Raw genomic sequence first — 20,190 nt, 5'->3', positions numbered from 1 at the left:
AGTGAAAGGCCGACCTTGGTTTATCTGTTCGCAGCAATGTTGCCACAACAGCCTTATATGTATCTTTTCGAGGGACGCGCATGACTGTGTTCTAATGCACCACTGGGATAACGTCATTGCCATGTAAACACCCACAGTCAGGGTTTCAAAGGAGTGGAGGGTGAAGTTTCATGGACACTTTTGAACTCAGTATTCGCCTCATGTCTGGCGAAGCCGTTTCGGTGTATCAAATGGTTTAGATGACGTCAAAGGAACTATGGCTTTGACCTAACCTCATGAGAATCTTAGACGACATCAAAGATTTAACATTCCTCGAGCTCTATTCTTTCTTTTTATTTTTTAACAGTGCGACTTTTAGTGTGTCTTCATTTTGTCTTTAGGAAGAAAAATAAGATGCTGCTTTGCGACAGAATCCTAAATAATCTCCCTCTGTCTGTGTGCAGTGTGTGCGTGTGCGTGTGTGTGTGTGTCTTTCTGTCTTTTCTGTCCGTCTGTCAGACTGCCTTTGTCTCTGTCTGTCTGTCTGTCTGTCTCTCTCTCCCCTGAGACCCCCTCCCCTTCTCTCTCCCACTTCACGGTACGTCCTAAACTATGCCCTTCTCAACACCCCTACATTTGCAGAGGAAGATGATAACTGTGTAGGCTAAATACATATCTGTTATACCTGAGCAAATAAAACAGGGAACTTTGAACACGGAACTTATCAAGGACTGTCTGATCAAACTGAACAAAGCACACGTTCCGCTAGTGTGATGCGAATCGCTTACTGAATCGCCTAATGTCGAATCTAGTGCTATGTTTACTTTAAGCTTGCCCGTCCAAAATGGATCCGTCACAAGAATTGTGATTGGCGAAGCCCGTTGCTGCTGACCAATCAGCGAGCTCGTCACTTTTCCCTTGCTTGGGTGACCTTCCTCCATCTTTGCGTGTCCGAGATCACCGGTGTTCGTCAACTTCAGTCCGTTTACAGCCGATTTCAGACCAGGTACGCCGGTTTGGTAGGATCTAGGTTGCACATAAAATATACAAGGAAGGATGTAGCTAGATGTATTGTGACTTGGCCGTCAGTTTGATTGACAATGATACTTTTTATGCGACCCAAATTTGTGCTATGGGGGAGGGGGGCGGTGGAGGGCTGTTCCCAACTGAAAAATTATCGACGTTACAAGAAGCAAGGCTTTGCGAACTTGAGCATAAACAGGGTATAAACATAGGTCATTACGTACAAAAGAGTTGTTAAGACATGTAGTGTATTTTATTACAGAATATCGCGAAAAGCAAAAGGTTCAAAAGAAGTGTGCGTTGGTTTTTCTGGAAGGTCACTCTAACTTAGTCCAACTCCTAGCTATTATACAGTGACGAAAGTTGATTGACTTTAAGAGACATATATCCACAATGACTTTAACGCCATAGAAATTAAGGTATTGTTTTGGGTGTGACTGTGTCCTTGTGTGTGTGTGTGTGTGTGTTTGATTACCATATACCATATGCACGAAACATTTACAGTGTCAATTTTGCGGCATTGGCATGGTGTAAAGTTTACACAGAGTAGAGCATTGGGCTCAGAACCAATAGGTTCCGGGTTCCATACACGCCATGCCCTTGGGAAAGCCACTTTACACGACAAGTTGTGTCGTGTGGCGCAACGGCAGAGTGTTCGGCTCAGAACCAAGTGGTCCCGGGTTCGAGTCCTGCTGTGTCACTGATCTTGTGCCCTTGGGAAAGGCACTTTACACGACTTTCCCAACATGCCAGAATAGTCGTCATCAAGACTGTGGGCATTGAAGGCAAAAAAGAAAGAAACATACCCACTAGTACCATGACAGTGGAGTGACGCCCACTGAACCTCTTGTCTAATCCGTCAAAATTGTGCCAAAAAGCACACAGATTTTGTGTGCCCTAGTGCCTATGTGCCAACCTCTGCAAATCTGCCACCAAGAGTAGTTTTTATTTTCATGTGTAAGTTATATTGATTATATTAATATACAGTAGTTGTGAAATTTCCTCAGGTCAGTCAACCAAATGGCAGGAGCAGGAGGTCCAGAGCCAGTCTTCACTGGCATGAAGCACTACTTCAACTCCTACACTATATTCGGCAGGAAAAATGTAAGTCACACATCACTAAGTAGTCTACTTTTTGATTTCTCAGAAGCAGTGTAACAGGTGTCCAACTTCCGAATTCCTGTTCGAACCGTCACTTTGGTGTTACAAGGATGGTGACCGTGTGAGTCGGAGTCAATCACTGAATCAGAACTCTTGCCTATTTTTTAGGACAATACGATTACAAAGACTTATCTGACCCCTGTTTCAATGTTTGAACCATTGCTTTGATGTTGTCACCAAGGCAATCAGAAGTCTTGCCTGTCTTCAGGCAAATCAAATGCCTCTCAATGAATGGGTGCCAGACATTTTATTATGCCTGAAGCAATCAAATGTAGACTAAATTTTACTCTAAGTTAGAGTGGACAGAGCTAGAAAAGGATGGATACCAGTCACATTACTGCCAAAGAACTGCACTTACAACATGTATAATGTATACTGTGATGTCCCCATATAGTTCATGTCACCTTCCATATACTGTACATACTATAAGCAGCCATGCAAACAGGTATACAGCCTTCTAGCATGCAGATATAGATTTTTTTTACTGTCCTGATTTACCATTTTTCCCCACAGTTGATCACTACTTCAAAATGTACTTTTCTTTTATACTGGCGCAGGTAAAACGTTTATGGTGTACTCTCACCTCTCAAATAAACGTACCGGTACGTTTATTTTTTTTCGCCTTTAGTTCCACCCGGTACGTTCTTATTCTAGACGGTACGTTTATTATTTTTTGAAAAATTGAGGCTTTGCAAACCAGGAATCCCTCTAAAATCGTAAGTTAAGGTTTATCTGCCCATATTTCCCCGGTATTTTTGCTCGTAATTCGCTATTTTTCGGCCTACCGGCGTTGATTTTCTCGCCGCTTTGACGGCCTTGTGAAAAGTATCCTGGCGACACTCGTAACATATCGGTCGATATCGCTATGACGCTACAAAGTAAACCGGAAAAAAAGACGCGACATTGACATTTTAAAATACAGTTTTCATATAAATAACTTTGATAGTCTCTGTTTATATCGTAAACCAAAGCACGCTGATCAAAAACGTGTGGAGTAGGGTGCACGCCTGCACGGGGAATAATAATTTCCTGACCACTATATCCGTAGTATCGGCAGCGCGGCGGAAGAATTATTTGTTCGCAGAAGACATGTAACACGTTAAAACAACAATCATAACTTAACTTCCCTTGTAATATGTGTTTTGAGGCCACAAAATCTCTAAAACGGCAGAAATATGTCCGATATGATTCGGTAAACAACAGCGCGAAATCGCGAAACATGGCCGCCACTCTCAGGCATGGCGACAGTAAAACTAGCAGCATATTGCGTAGTGCGGATACCGATCTTTAAAATGATACCGTAAACGCATGGAAATATTATATTTTTTGGGCAACGATAGACACACAAGGCCATATTTATTTTCAGAGGGTTCATTTTTTTAAATAATCGTAAGATTTTCCCAATTTAGGCGGTTCATCGCGGGTTTCTAGTGTCAACACGTAATGGGTAACTTCTTAGTATGTGCGGTCTGTGACGTTGAGCTACTTTTACAGTCGATCTCTGTTCAATATTGTGGGATTTACCGCGGGAACTCGAAATCCGAGCGTCTCACTTTGTTTTCGACGCTATGGAGCAAAAGTTTATAGACATATTTCTTTTGTGGAAGGACTGTGTTCATATTTGTGTTTTTTTGTGGTTGATGTCTTTAGAAAATATGATCAGGTACATTTAACTTAAGTACTCTGATGATTTTGTTATATGTCACTGATTGTCAGTCATAATAAAATGATATAACAATTTTCTTTGATCACTTGCTTCAAGTTCCAAGTAGAAAAAGCATGTATCATGTACATTTTCACTTGTTGAATTTGAAAGCACCGTGGCCCCCGGTTAGGGGTCATAGCGGGGAACCTATGCCCAATTTTTCAATATTACTATTATATTTTACGAAGAGGCGAGGAAGATCATCATGATTTGAACAAGCTATGGACAGTTATTCTGTTCAATATCTATATACTTAATAGGTATGGCTTAATTGAATAAATATAAGTTACCTACCTGCTTATTATCTTATTTCCCTCTGACAGTGACAGTTGTACATGTATGGACACAGTTTACCTAGCCTCGACTGTCGATTTTTGAAATTTTCCGGGGGGTACTTTTATTCCAGGGGGTACTTATATTACATTTTGAAGATTTGTCCGGGGGGTACTTCTATTCCAGGGGGTACTTCTATTTGAGAGGTTAGAGTATGTACTTTTACTTGTTACCTGCACGTATGAAAAGCTCTGAATCCCTGGGCATTTCTTATATGTACCTTCGGTAAGAAGGTTATGTTTTTGGTAGTGTAAATGTATGTGGCCATGGATTAGCAGCATAGCTCAATAATCTATGAATGGATTGTCATGAAACTTGATATGTGGTTAGATAATGTCCTGTCAAAGAAATTAGTAGATTTTGGGGCTCCTATCAGCTTTCTTTAGTACTACAGCAGAACTTCTGATTTTGAATTTGATATCTCATGTTCTATGCAAGTTGTGGTCATGATTTTAAAAGAAGAAGTGACATGAGTTTTGGCCCTCTAGTGGCCTTCTTTGGAATCAGTTGATTTGACTTTGAAACAGGATAAGTAAGACGAGAAGGGATGAATGAGTTTTAACTCTAGTTCTTATGTTTTTCCTTCCCCAGTGTGTGTTACTCACCTACGGCACTATTATTGGTCTGGTCCTGATTAACAAGCTGCGCAAACCCAAACAGAAGGCAGTAACCAACTAGGGAAGCATCGTCAGACAAGGTTAGTAGAAAATAATTTTTTATTCTTTGTTAAAACTTGCAACAAGACAATTTTTTTCTTTATATTCATTTTAAGACAGATTGAAAATATTCTTGAAGATTGCATAGATGTAGAGCTTACCGCGAAAACTGCAAATATAAAACCAATGCGAACATTTCTACATTTACATTATTGTCCTTAAATTATGAACCAAACAATTGTGAGACTCAGATATGGAGAATGAAACAAATCTGGCTGTGTTTTTCAATTAGTCATGATTAATTTTCTGTTCTTTCTTTTTCAGACCCAGATGTAACTATGTTGTTCCACAAGAGATCAAACTACTGCTGTGAAGTGTCATCTAACTAAAAAGAATCCACACTTAACTTAAAGTCGACAACATCTATAGCTATATACAGCCATGTAAATGTGCTTCACCAGATGTGATTGATTCACTTTCTATTGACAGTGTGAGATGTACTGTAGTCTTCATTTATTAAAGAAGATGTAAACCGTACAAATTGTTTGTTTCATTAGTTATTTTGCTTCTTGTTGCCATTTGTGAGCCATGGTGGGTGTGTTTGTTTGTGTGAGAGATTGACAATGATTGTGTATGTGCATTTGTTGTGTTCGTGTGTGTGTATGTGTTAATTAACTTCTTTGTTAATCAAGAATTCTGTGCTTTGTAACACATGCCTCGATAAGAAAACGTATGAGTGATACTAGGAGGTTGAACACAAGTACAATGTTTGAGTAAAAGATACCTACATGTACTTACCTAAGTATTTCAGTATTTTTTTTTCATTTCGATGCATTTTTAAGGTCATAAACCCATATTTGCGAATATTGCATTTGAATATTGAGTTTGCATATTTGAACATGCCTGGGTCACGTTTTTTCAGTGGCAGGTAACTTTTTAGGATTGGGGATAATTGGTGTAGGTGTGGCCCCCTCTAGCGACTTCCTTGAAACTACAGACTTGTTATAGTCTCAGATCTCAAGGAAATTTATAGGTTAGCCGTGTTAGATGACAGGAACGTTATACTTATTATATGTACATATGTAACCTGGGCAAAGAAAAAAGAATCACACGACTAAAGTGTATGCAAATAGGGACCTAATTTGCATAATACGTGGTATTTTCGTGGTGAAAAGAGAAATATCATACAGAACTGTGCTGTCGAATCTTGCATAAATATCTGCATTTATCGCATTCTGTTCAACAAAATCATATTCATAATCATTTTGTGCTCGGGGCCAGTAGTGTAGATTAATCACATGTAGCCTAGCCTTAGAGAGCAGGTCAATGCCGCTGGTTGAACTCTTTTGTTAAGTATAAGACATCGCTAGCCCTTTGGTGCTGGTGAAAGAAGGAGCACGACAGGGATGCCTCATGATGGATGTCCTGGTAAGCTTCTGGCTTCGACCAGTCTCCGGTCTAAGTTACGCCGTGAATAAGGGGCGGTCTGTTGAACGATTGATCTACGAAACACATTAACGATCACAAAGAGCCAATCATGTCTTCGGAGCTGGACGTCAGAGGCACAATATCTGCTTTAACGTTGATCAATAGGTCTGGACCAAATGCAAAGTGTGCGTTCGTTTATTACTCATATGATGTGAGATAGTGACTACATTGCGAGAAAACATGCCGATACTCCATTCTGGCTACGGTGCTATAAACTCTCGTCCAGGTCTGGTGCTGAAAGTGATGTTAATGATCGGTAGGATGAAGTGGTTGAATTTGATTATTAGTGCTGCGCTGTAGATTCTATGGCGGAAAAGATGCTGCCATTCTCTAAAACGCAACTGGAGAATGCACCTCTATAGCTCTGCCCTTTTTCTATACCAGGTAGGTAGCTGTCAAGTGTGGAATAGAAAAATAAATTTTGTTTTATCCGTGTCACATTTGCATTATTTGCTAAACCAACTCTTTATTACACATTTGAACGAAGGCATTCGCTATTTAGCATATATATGAAATGAAGATTTTTGTATATAGGAATGATATGTCGTTTAACAGTACATCTTACTATGGCAAGAATAAATACGCCGAAGCAGAATATCTAGATGATGGTTTGGACACTTCATAAATCACAGATTCGATGTTTTACATTGCGCCAGACTAAAATCATCTAGATGATTGGTTGTACACCTTCAGTTGGAAATCACTCCAGCGTCGTTAGAACTCAGTTGTCACCTCATAACAAGACCCAAAGGTGATCTCAAGGGTGTGGGTTCACATGATCGATTAGGACGTTCACTACATATTATCACATAGCCAGATGGCGTCGACCAATCAGAAGCCCCCATTCCCTATCGGTTATGCCATAAAAGTCCCACAAGTGGTGTTGAATGAATGGATTTCAAGTGGTGTTGAATGGATTTCAAGTGGTGTTGAATGGATTTCAAGTGGTGTTCAATGATTTTGACCAATCGGAAGGAACTATAAGTGGTGTTGAATGATATTGACTAATCAGAAGGACACCCAGAAGAGAGGAATGATTATCATCATTCCTCCCTCTGGGTGTCCTACAGAGTAGGGTAGAGTAGAGCAGATTTGAAAAAGATTTGTATGCCATGATTGCAATGTTATGAAATATTTTCTGTGGAAATTTTAGTTTCAAAATGAAATCTGTATTCCTCTGCTCATTCGGTGGTTTTATTCGGTGGTTATAGCACATGACCAGGCGTTATGACACCATATACACCTCGGGGCGGGTCATTGATTTCACCCTTAATTGTCTCCCTAACTGACACACCAGACAAGCTCTAAATCTGACCCTAGAAGTGAAGCAGAGGTTAATGATAATTGCGGGTTGATTTTTAACGTACTGGGAGTGTGGCCCTCATATACATCCAACGTCCCAAGCTAACCCCAGTGGTTCTTGTCTGATTGAAGTGCGAAACGTGAAATTGTCTCTCCCTGGGGCACAGCATCGGGACTATCAAGGACTTGATTCTATGGCCTCTTGATTCTTGTTGATACAACGTAGTAACGAGGGTCACATAAAGCAAAACGATTCCATGTACAAAATTCACATAGTTCAGACATGACAATTTCTCCCGCGAACTTCCATTTGTTTTATTACGCGATAGCTTGATTCGACCATATGGTCGTGTTTCGAAAAGGTCGAGCCAACAAGGTCACTGGTGATGAGATCAAAGAAAATGTAAACTATTAATAATACAAAAAGAAATTAAAAAAAATACATGCCTTATACAAATTCTGTAAAGGGCCCAGTCTCATTTGCGACGTTTAGTTGTGTCTTTACGTCCCTCGGCTTAAAGACCAAACTAGCTATAAGCGAGCTATAAACGGAATACGTATGGTGACAATAGAAGCATTTCATCTGTATTTCCCTCAAAAGGGACATCAACGATCCTGATAGGGTCAACAAAGGTCTCACACATCGTTTTACGGTTCGCTATAACAGCTGCAATTGATGAAAATGCTATGAATTCTTTTATCATAAAATCCGAGCCATAGTTGTTGATTAGATGACCAAGGCGCAGTCGGAGCCAAGTTTGGCAAGACATCAACGTGCGCATTCACGGACCCGGGCAGAAACTGATCTGTCAGTAGCGTTAGCCGCAGGTGCACAGTAACACCAGATTGCAAATGAATAAATCTTTTCGTGGTAATGGAACCTTTACAATTGCAGTATAGTGTAAATCTGGTAATTCATGACGACAGAATAACTGCATACTAGTAGAAAATGTAAGGATATGCACAGTTATTTCAAAACGTCTCTGCAATGCAGAATCAAAATTTAATAATGAACTTAGAAGACGAAGCCATATGAATTGATTTAAACAAAACTCACTGATGGTAATTGATTACATGCAGTCAATAGTTTCATAAGAGATGGGTATTAAATCGTATCTGCGTTTGGTCAAGTTACTGGTATGTGTTTTTTTTTTTTTTCATTCTTCAACTAAAACTACCAAAACAGAGGATGAACTTCACACGGCCTGTGACATTGTTGTCTGCATGGAGGTGGAGATATTTGCCGCCACCCCATTGGGGGAGATTTAGGCATGGGACGGAGTACAGTTACTTAAATGTCGACCCAGCAGCTCTATTACTCATAAGATGCCTTAGGTTACGGTTTCCATTTGGAGTCTATTTTGGACTATAACGTAGCACCGTACCTAAGCCGAGTGATCATGCCGCGAGTTGCCATTTACATGTACATACTTTGGGGAACCAGTTTCTTAACATGCTGCACCAACGGACACGGACCCCAACGTTTTGGTAAGTACAACGCCTTCAGAATTTTCTACATATTATCCTTTTATAACCTTATATTCAGATATCAAAAATTATCATTGTGTCACAAAGAGTGGTTGAATAAGAATAATTGAATAAAAGAAGTTGCTTGAAGTAATGGGCCCTTAAATGATATTGATATCTATAAACCCAATGCCTGTGGCTGGACGTGAAACTCGGTCGAGAAACACGGAGGTATCTTATTCTAAGTAAAATTCTATATAGCAATGAATGGTTGAAATAGCAATCTATTAGAACATGTCATGCTAACGAATATTAAACTTACAATATTGTTTTTTTTAATGAGAAACAATTTTGCATTGGCATTGAGCAATGCACACATTCTAATTGTTTTCTTTATCATTAGAAATTCAGTCACGTTTTCTGATCCCCCTCGAAGCTACGTTGGGGTTTAGATAACTGCACATCATGCACATTATATCAACCGTTTGCAATTTTTAGACTAATGATGATGATGAGGATAATGTACTTTTACGGCTAATTAGTAATCACGATCCTCCAGCTTTCTGTACTGGTTTAACAAACAGGCAATATTGCCGTAATAAAGACCCGTATGTCTGCGGGTACCTCAGCCCAATTTACAATCAATTTAAATGTGCTGGTAATTGCAGATTTCATGTATAAGCTCATAACCCGCCATCAAAGTATTTAATGTAACGATGATTGCACCGTGACTAGGTAATACCCTAGTATTGCCTAAGCCTACCCAATAGGCAGGTGCGTGCAATTTAATCAACTATGTAGCATGGCGCAATGATTGAATTAAGGCTGGTTGAAAGGTCTTGCATATCCTTTCGGATAGTTAGCTAATTAAAAAAACAGCATATCGGTTTTTCCTACACAATTTACTCTAGATTTGAAAAAAAACAAAGGTTTTAAACAGTATGGCTATCTTTTAACACGTATGATGCTATCCAGATGCAAAATAAATGTATATGCTAACTACAAAGTACAGACAGTAAAGCCCCAAAACTTATCATTACGATGTCCTTCTTTCTGTAGTAACTCTCATAATAATATAGTAATAGTAATGAGATACCTATACTTTTCATATAAATCAGCTTGTCCTCATTGCAAATGTTCATTCACGATATTAAAATGAACTAAAAGTCTATCGTGTGATATTTTTTCGCCTTATATTTTCACACATTTCATATTCAACAAATGCAAGGTTAACATTTATTTTACATTTACAAACATTTTTTCTTGACAGTTATAACTGATGATCCATTTTAATCAAACTGAATTAAATCAGAGACTGGAATAAACGTTATCGTCAGATCTTACCCAGGTTGGTTTCTTGGAAACCAGAAAATCAGAAAATCTACAAATATTAGTTTTACTAGCTCTCTGTAAAACGAAGCGGGTGTAAAAGAATGTCGTAACATTTTGTAATCCATCCTCGTAATAGCCTGTCTTCTAACTTAACGGGATCCGACCCTTCATTTGTCGTAATGTCAATCACAGGCCTGGTTACGGTTACTGATCAGTAGCATCTCGAAATGGACCCAATAGTAGATTCCGGAACACAAAGTTGACAAATTGAAAGTAGTTCCGGTCCAATTCAGCAATTTCTAATTAGAGATCACTCGATATGAATAGTTCCTATATGTTTACAGTTTTGAGTGATGTTGTCTTTGACAGGATGGCTATGTATCAGCTTACTAAGGGGTAAGGAGGTATATATCGGACATCTGTTTAACAGATTATCACTTGGAATGTGATTTCAGACGGTGGAAATTATCCGTGCAATTTCGGGTGTTGTGTGAATGAAAAATTAGTTCAACTCTTGCGCGCACTGAATCCATATATCAGGATAGTCCAACGTGACGTGTATATACTATCCACGCTTTGAACATAATCTCCCGTAAGTAGTTTCATGAGGTTAAGGGTAGGTGAATGACTGAATAATTGGTAACTGCTGACGTTTAAATTTGAATGACCGTCTGTCATCTGCTTCAGGGGAACTAGCTACATGTAACTCATTTAAAGGACTGGGGTCTCCATTTATATGTATGTAATAGTTGATTAATTAACAGTTACTATCAGATACATTCAAAGATGCTTATAATTTTTTTACACAAATGTAGATTTGCCATCATTTGGCTGAAGGAAATTGAATCAGCGCGGGGGATTGAATTTGCTAACACGATTAATCATTGTGCCGTATCTGATTCAAGGTTAATCCGTTTGGCCTTTTCAAATGTGCGGTAGGGAGATAAGGTAGAGCATAATCCGTCTTCTGTTCAGGATTTTCTTCCCAGGGAAAGAACCATGACAACCGTGATCAATACGTCATCAATTAATACATAAAAGTAAGGAGTGAGTAATAGTTATAAGAACTCTTCGCTATAGGGAGATTGCAAAATTAAAGACGCAGCGAAAAATTAGAAGAAAGAAGTTCCCAACGCTGCGAATGCAGATGATCATGATGACGATGAAAATTATGATGATGATAGCGTAATTTTATATATCATAGGAAAAGTTTTTAGTCATTATCTGGTGTTTGAAAAAATGCATCGGGATTTTTTTCTGCTAAATTGAAAAGACAAAGAAAAGCAGTATGAAAAGAAACGTGCCGAGAACATTAACCAGTTTATAAATTGATTCAGCCACTAGCTATCTGGATGTATATATACATAGGAAGATCTGTTGGCCGCTGGTCGATTTTGATCTTGCTTTACCCATTAAGTTTCCCAACTTTAAGTTTTCGTTCAAGGTTGAGTGCATAGCGTTATTGAGCTTAAAAGCATATTGATGTTCCCACCCCCACACAAATGTCAAACGAATGTAACGACTGTTACATCCAGTAGTAAGAGCCGGCGCTGGGTATTGATACAAAATTGGCATTTCGTACTTACCACTCGGTTACTCCGCATATATGTGCTAAGTGAATTGGCCATTGAGATTATATGGAAATAGTAATATTGTAATCAGTATAATAAGGTACGTCTATATCCCAAATAATGTCAAATTTCCTAGAGTAAAAAATGTTGTATCTATTAATCATAATTATAACGGACTGTGCTCTATGAAGTATATCTATTTCTCACATAATCAATATATATCATATCTATCATTATCTTGAACACAAATATATTTGTAAAACCGTCACTATTTTCTGTACTTCCGTGTATTTATTCCGTAGGAAATTCAAGTAACCAAGTAGCAGGAAGCACGCTCCAAAGGCTCTTTCACCATGGTAACGGCAACCGAAAGATAAACAACAACACTGCCGCTTTATCCGGTCAGAGATTTTGTGTGTTGTCATTTCTCAATTTACCTTGGGAGCTTTTTGATGTGTTACAAGCTGGTCAAACCTGATGATAATATGTAAAGAATGAGTGTTACGGTATTAGTCAGCGTTCTCAAATGTTCTTTGATATTTAGCTAATTTGGAAAATACGAACACCCTGTCATGAGTTCCGTTGTGGTATAGAAATTGATGTTTGTCTCCTCTAAAGCGGTAGCCCTATATACCGTAATGCACACTATATACACACATACATACCACATGTTTTGAATTCATGTTGCATCAGGCCGCAGGATGTCAATAATGGTTCCGGCGAATCATCTCAGAGTAGCCGTTTTCCAGGTTAGTAATGAATTTTACATGCCGTATTTATGTTTAGAGGCAAAATTAAGAAAATGTGTGTGTGTGCGTATGTTTGGAGAACACACGCACATACAGACACACACATTTAGGTATATTTGTAGATAAATAGATTCTAAATAGACGATAAATAGACTTTATGATTTTCTAGTCTCCAATTATATCTGACAGTATTCCCAACATTTAAAGTTATCAAGAAAGGTCTGGTGGGGATGATTCCATCACAAAGTTCTTTAGTCAATACCCAGAATAGTCACAAACTAAGTCAGAAAACGTGTTTCCGAAAGTAATCGATACGTGCGGTTTTATAGTGATTCGGCAGGTGCCATTATATATAGCAGGGTCTCCACGGTGCCGTAGTTCCATCGGCCTTCGGAGATCGATAGCAGACGGCGGGTTCGATTGTTTTGTCCTCAAGAGGTCATTGCTAAGTATTCTATTGGATCAGGCTAAAAGCTGATGTTTTCAAAGCTCACCTGTTGATAAATAGTCTTCAATTATATGTATGTGTTTCCTGTGTTTGTATACGACAAGATAGAAAGCGATCCAACTATATTCCAACTCAAAAACAGAATTGAGACAACGACATTTCGACCAGATCTCTGATGCCACACGTCACGTTCCTGAGATGTGACGTGAGCAGTTGATCGAAAATGGTAGTAAGTCTGTAACAGCCCCCGTCTCTGAGTAAAACACCTTTTATACATCAGGGCGATTCAATCCGTATTTAACAGGGACGGGGTCCGGTCTAGACATCCAACAACCTTTGACCTGGGCTCACGCCACAGCTCTGAAAAGTGACGTCTGTTGGAGGAAAATTGAATCGTTTTATTTAACTATTTGTCTTCAGGAAGAGCCATTTGTGATGTTAAAGGAAACCTCGACGGGAAGCAAGTTTGTTGGATTTTGTGTAGACCTTCTGGAAGAACTGAAGAAGACGATGGACTTCGAGTACATCCTACACGAGACTCCGGATCGCAAGTCTGGAAACGCTCTCGGGAATGGCTCGTGGGATGGAGTTATAGGCGAAATAACGAAAGGGGTGAGAATATTTGTGGCATTCGACTTGGTAAAAACCATGTTATTTACTTTTCTGCTCAAGACTATTAATAGGACAAGGCTGTTGAAAACACCGGGGTACCCAAGTCGAAAAAAGGCATATGGGGAGTAAACACTGGCCAAAATAAGCCTTTTGGAAATGGTCCCTGCCACCGTATGTAAACACTTGGAATGTGGATTAGACAAGTACTAGGCGAGGCAACCATTTGATATGACATTTCATTAATGTCATAATCTTCTTTCAATGGTTAAGCATTATCATCTTATTCCGAATTGTTGATTTGTGAAATTAGTCTGCAATATTACTATACATGTTACAAAAATGCCATAAAATTTTGAAAAAAAGGGCTGTAGAAGGTTAGTCAAGGAATACGTTGTACATTATCTCATTGAAGTCCACTATTTCGGCAGAATGCAGATCTAGCCACCGGTTCTCTCACTATAACATCCCAGCGGGAGGACGTGGTGGACTTCACCAAACCGTTCATGGAGTACGGCATCGTCATGGTGATGCGGCGCAGCGAGGACACGGAGAGGGACACCTTCGCCTTCGTACATCCGTTCTCAGGGATCGTGTGGGCAGGCATCATTGCGAGGTAAAACATGCCATTATCTAATCTAACTGTCACAAAAGAGTTAGCTGTTATCTCATTCTATTAGGCCGACTTCCGACTTTGAAGGAAGCATCATCAGTGCGTCGCGTGGCGTCGCGTGGCGTAATGGATAGAACATCCGACTGTCAAACAAGGGGACCCCAGTTCGAACCCGAGCTGCCCCCAGACATGTCTGAACATGCGCCCGGACGTTGTGCCCTTGGGAAAGGCACTTAACACAAATTCCCTCACTTTACTCAGGTGTAAATGAGTACCTAGCTCTTCTAGAGTTGGGGACGTCCCTCGGATAGGACGTTAAATTGAGGTCCCGTGTTTGGGGAGAGCCACACCCCGCGCACGTTAAAGAACCCACCACATCTTTCGAAAAAGAGTAGGGGCATGCTCCGGTGTGCGATGGTCCAAATTCTTCTGTCTGGAGTTGGTGATTCACTACAGATCACCCGGATGGAGGCCTGGCGAACCTCCATCTCGTATAAGCCAAGTGTAGCAGATTCATCAACAAGTTGATGTTGGCTACCTAACCCAAAAGAAGAAGAAGAAGTGCGCAAGGCATTTGAGTTCAATGCTAAGTAAAGTAATACAGTATTCGGGAGACATGTCAGGAAATTGACTCCAACGACATATACATGATCTTAATGAGAATCTTATATCTTCAAAGGTATCTGTTGTATGTTCATCATTTCATCTATTTACAACTAGTCATTTGAAGGACTCATGAAGCTAATTTGTAGCGTCTTTGAATATGATATCAACTTCCAAAGTCTTAAAGGGCAATGCCAAAGGTAAATAAGAATGATTGAATGCATCACTATCTATGGTGCGGTATTGTTAACATGATTCTAGAAGAATGACTGTTTTTTTACACCTCAGCATGTTCGCAGTGGGCATCTTGCTGTACCTGACCAGCCGTGCCCGCTACCGCATGGGTGTTCAGAGTTACCACGCCGACAACGACAGGGACTTCAACCTTAGGAACAGCCTGTGGTTCGCCTACTGGTCACTCATGAGGAAAGGTGCGTATCTTATAAGAGCACTTGCCTAGTAAAAATAGCTTTGGGGTTACGTTGAGTAAGATGTCGGTGTGTCAATTTTGTATAATTCAGCAAACATTTTTGTACTTCAAACGTATTTATCTGAATTACAGTCAGTGATTAATCTGAGTAATGAAGCTGTCTCAGTGCCTTTTTAACGTGCTCGAGACACCCCCTTTGATCACGGAACCCCCCTTTTACGTCCCCTCCGAAAGGCGAATGCAGCTACAACAAGGATATCCTTCTCCCGATTCGAACCAGAGTATCTCAGGAACCAGGACCTCAACTCTGAGGCTGCTACCAACTGAGCTTCAGGGACTGGACCCTATACACTGGGTCTATATTGTAGGACTTCAACTAAGTGTTAGGACTGATAAAGGGATTTTACATGTTATTCCTACAGTACCCTACGTAACAAAGATTGATAACGTTGTAGTTATAATGAGAAGGAAACAGTGATTCCATAGTGCAATGTCTGCTTGGTCCGATAGGTGGCGAGCCTCCCCCACGGTCGCCGTCCGCTCGGATCATCACCGGTGTCTGGTGGTTGTTTGCTCTCATCGTGGTGTCCACCTACACCGCCAACCTCACGGCCTTCCTGACGGTGCGACACCTCAGCGTGCCCGTGTCCTCCGTGGAGGACCTCGCCGCTCAGAGTTCCATCTTGTACGGAATCACGGACAAGGGCTCGTTATTGGACTTCTTTAAAAATCAGGAAGGTATAGATTTTCAATTCTGTGCAAAAACCGTTTCGGCGCCTTTGGAACTCACATATCATGGCGGCAAATTAGAGGACTAACTTCAGCTACGCAGCGTTTAATGAGACCATTTACCGTTTGAATAGTTCGCAAGCAATGCCACCAATTAAACGTGTGTAAGTTTCACAAAGTCAAGAGCAATACTATTATCTAGAGATTCATTACAAGTATTAAAAAGCTATAAAGTACAGAGAAAGTTTAATCCAAATGGGAAATCTCAATTCGTGGATTTCTGTAAGTGTATACTTAACTTATGCATCTGTAATGACGAGTTCGTCAAACTAACGAAGGTAAAATACTTCTGGCGCGCTAATAACTTATGGCATGTTCATGATGTTCTATTTATCTATTATTATCTATAATGTTTCAGGCACCAACTCTGTGTATGAGCGCTTGTGGCACGCGATGAAGGCACGACCGGCGGAGAGTTTCGTCAGTTCTGTGAATGAAGGCATGCAGCGGGTCCTTACCAGTAACTACATCTTTATGGTGCACCATCCGTACTTCCAGAACAGGGCGAGGAGCGACACCGACTGTAGACTGGCTACTGCAGGAGCACCTTTTCTGTACCGCGGGTACGGCATTGCCACACAGAATAACAGCCCGTGGACAGAGAAACTGTCGTTAGAGTAAGTGTTGGAGCAAGTTATCAACAGCTTGGGTGTTTCAACTATTGTCTTGGATATAACAAAACAATCTCTTTAGTACCATATTAGCTAGACTTCCTCAGTTGTCAATAACACAACTTCCTAAATTCTATCAATAAATTCTATACTCGAAGATATATCATTGTTGGAAACAATTCGTTGCTGCAAGTATTAAACGTTTAACGTTTTTTGTGTTAGGAGCTAGTGCATTTATTGGCTTTAGAATGTCTTTACTACAGCGGCCATTTATGAAGGACGTAATTCATTGTAATATGATTATTGCAAGTCTTGTTAACTGTGCACATGGGATGAGAAAGAAAAATGATGGTTGAAAGAGTAATGCTGACGATAATGAAACATATAACTCATCATATTTCAAATATAAACCCGTTGGTGTTCAGGCATTCATTGATATTTGTAGGGTCGTGTGGCGTCACGGCAGGGTTTCCGGCCCAGAGCCCAGCTGTCCCGGGTTCGAACCTTATGATGCCGCCGATGTTGTGCCCTTTGGAAAGGCACTTAACACGACTTTCCTTACCTCACCCAGCTATATTATGTGTATGGGTTACGACACCAGCAATAGCTGCCTGTGTCTCACATGTATTGTACTGTTGCAATCCTAATGAATATAAATGAATATATATCAAACAAAATGATAGATATTCATTATTGACTCAGAATCTTGCGGCTGCGGGAATCAGGGCGGATAGATCTCCTGCGCGACACGTGGTGGCCCAGGAGCAGCTGCAGCACGGACGGTACCAGGAAAGACGCCAGCGCACGGGAGCTCGCCATGGCGGACTTCATCGGCATCTTCTACCTACTTGCCGGGGGTGAGTGAGATAAGAAATGTCTGCACGTTACGTGGCGGTCGCCTACTGCACGAAAATTTGCAATTGGATTTATCAAAAGCAACGTAACCTTTACCAGATTTACCAGATATCTACCACCATTGGTACATCCAAATTATTCCGTTTACTGTTTCATGTGATGGAAGAAAGTGTTGAATTTTGCCGATTTCTGGTCATTATTTTCTCTTTATGTAGACGTTTTTATCTCATCGTGCTACTATATTGTTATTATAGCAAGAAACCAATGAGCTGAATTCGTCTCTTCCGGTATCTTGGTTGTGTCAGACATATGCTTCTGAATGTATATGATGTGCATTAATGTCAAAATTCACATTGCTATTTTTGCATGTAAAAGTTCAAATTAACTTAAACAAAATTAAACATTTAGCACTGCGGACAATAGTTACGTCACTTCACGTACGGTGGGTACGATTGTAGTTTTAGAGATTATGTGATTTGACCAGAACGTTATCGTGTTATCTTTTATTCTCTCTGTATTTGTTTTGCTATTACAGGTAGCGTTCTTGGGTGTGTAGTGGCGGCACTGGAAATACTTTGGTGTCGATTCCGGGGCTTTAAGACTAAGGTAACTTCAAAACATTGAACTTCACTGCTTTGAATAACATTCCCCGTTACCAAAATATAAAACAAAATCGTGACACCTATGTACATCCATATGAATATACCCCCAATTATTGCAAAATAGAAAAATGTTACCATAAGCTTTTATAGTGATACTGATTTGCCTCCATTTTACACTTTATACACAATGACATATGGTATCCACACCCCTAGTGCTACGTATTACTGTAGCATATTCTCTGACAATAACAATTACAATTCATTCCATACAAGAATGTCGGGGTTGTAGGTAGTTATTTCAGCCTGTCCGGATCGAAAGATGTAGTAAGACGGAATATTCTATTTACAACATGTTCTAAAATCTGTTCATAAAAAAGCGTATCAACAAGGTATCTTATCAATCGTCATTAATTGAGTCAATTAGGCACTGTTTATACAAAGATTCTAAACAGTATATCTACAAACCATGCTGTGGTTATCATTTTCAATTTTCTATCATCATCATCATCATTAACACTGTATCGAAATTATCATCATAAATACGATCAGTAATATAAAATATTTCTTGCAGGGCGTGGAAGATATTGAGGAAGGCAATCTGCAAGAGCTGATGCGAGGTTTCTCCAGTGGTCAGTACGCGATACTGATACAGAGGAACACTTACAGCCAGAGGCACTGCAGCTGTCTTAACAACGCCAATACTGATACTACCAGATTGTAACTGAAGAGTAGACTGTAAAGCCGAATGAGAGGAAGCAAACTGTGTCGTTGAGATGCATAAAAGTTTATTAGACGACTAAATTACTGAAAAACAATATAAATCGTAAGGCAATAAGGGGTTACTGTCCCGTGTCCAGGTGTATTTGGTGACATAAGGTCATGGCGTTATCTATAACCACCGGAGGAGAAACGCGAAGGAGATGGTATAAGAGGTAGTTACAGAAACAGGAGTGGCATTATGTTACCATAAACACAAATATTCCGGCTATATAATAATAAACTTAAGAAGATAACTCATAATGCAACAGAGACGAAGTGGATGACATTAGGCTATGTAAGCGTTCACCAACTGTCTTTCAATGAACAGTGACGTTCCTTAAAAAGATAACTGTATATACATGTATATTATTAGCAAAATTGTGATGTCATGTCATAAATATATAGAAGCAATAGTCTACACAATTATGCAGACAACATTAAAAACGGACAACTGTTAGTAATTAGATGTGAAGATATGTCACGATCTATGTGAAGTACGTATTGTTTCTTTCATTCAAACTTCATTAGCCCTTTTGATTCTATTCATAAAAAGGGGTCAAGCCTTTTTATGGAGGCTACATAATGTACAAAGGGAGAGACCATGGGAATATTTTGCAGTAGGCAGTATCCAACCCCAAAATCAATATTGCCAGGAACAAAAAAATGTAAAGAACATTAATATTTACCTTTTGAATAAAACACAAAAGGACGGATTGTTCATATGGTTCCATGTTTTTCAATATTCTGACCACGATAATCTTTTTTTCTTCATTTTTTCATTCTTTCCTCAATACCTTTGAGGCCCCATAGGCCATGTGACAATGCAATCGTTTATGCTGTGCCTACAGCCGTTTATAGATATGTATATATGTATGTATGCGTGAAACATTATTGACAGTGTGTAAAATAGCACCGGTAATAAACTGCCGATATTGAAACGCAAAGGAGACTTGATTGCCTGCACAAGCTAGTGTGTGGTAAAGGTAAGAGATGTGTTCGGAGATTGGAATGGAATAAAAGCAAAGTTTACGATACGGAAAATCACCCTTGAATCCATAATATTCTTCTATATCGATGAAGGTTAGACATCAAGGTAAAACAAGAT

General features: G+C 39.7%; 1 protein-coding gene and 1 long non-coding RNA gene across 2 annotated transcripts; both read left to right on the top strand.

Annotated features, from left to right (window-relative positions):
* The first annotated feature begins 853 nt into the window (after positions 1-853).
* On the top strand, positions 854-5,398 carry LOC136443375 (uncharacterized). The gene is made up of 4 exons (XR_010757132.1): positions 854-985; positions 2,010-2,106; positions 4,793-4,898; positions 5,182-5,398. It is a non-coding gene; the product is annotated as an uncharacterized lncRNA (long non-coding RNA).
* A 7,272-nt stretch (positions 5,399-12,670) lies between these two features.
* On the top strand, positions 12,671-20,129 carry LOC136444065 (glutamate receptor ionotropic, kainate glr-3-like). Its single transcript, XM_066441526.1, has 9 exons — positions 12,671-12,766; positions 13,635-13,826; positions 14,255-14,439; positions 15,328-15,470; positions 15,980-16,207; positions 16,617-16,875; positions 17,572-17,726; positions 18,260-18,330; positions 18,898-20,129. The coding sequence occupies exons 1-9, from the start codon at positions 12,719-12,721 to the stop codon at positions 19,045-19,047; spliced, it is 1,431 nt and encodes a 476-aa protein (XP_066297623.1). The 5' UTR covers positions 12,671-12,718; the 3' UTR covers positions 19,048-20,129.
* Positions 20,130-20,190: the final 61 nt, after the last annotated feature.

Source organism: Branchiostoma lanceolatum, chromosome 10 (assembly GCF_035083965.1).
Source record: "Branchiostoma lanceolatum isolate klBraLanc5 chromosome 10, klBraLanc5.hap2, whole genome shotgun sequence".
NCBI lineage: Eukaryota > Metazoa > Chordata > Leptocardii > Amphioxiformes > Branchiostomatidae > Branchiostoma > Branchiostoma lanceolatum.
Note: the sequence above shows the minus strand (reverse complement) of the source record. Positions and strands in the feature narration are given on the sequence as shown.

Bases quoted from the DNA above. Each gene is read 5' to 3' on its own strand.
- LOC136444065 (XM_066441526.1), top strand. From the start codon at position 12,719: ATGTCAATAATGGTTCCGGCGAATCATCTCAGAGTAGCCGTTTTCCAG. The intron at 12,767-13,634 runs GTTAGTAATGAA...ATTTGTCTTCAG, and splicing joins TCAGAGTAGCCGTTTTCCAG to GAAGAGCCATTTGTGATGTT. The intron at 14,440-15,327 runs GTAAAACATGCC...TTTACACCTCAG, and splicing joins TGGGCAGGCATCATTGCGAG to CATGTTCGCAGTGGGCATCT.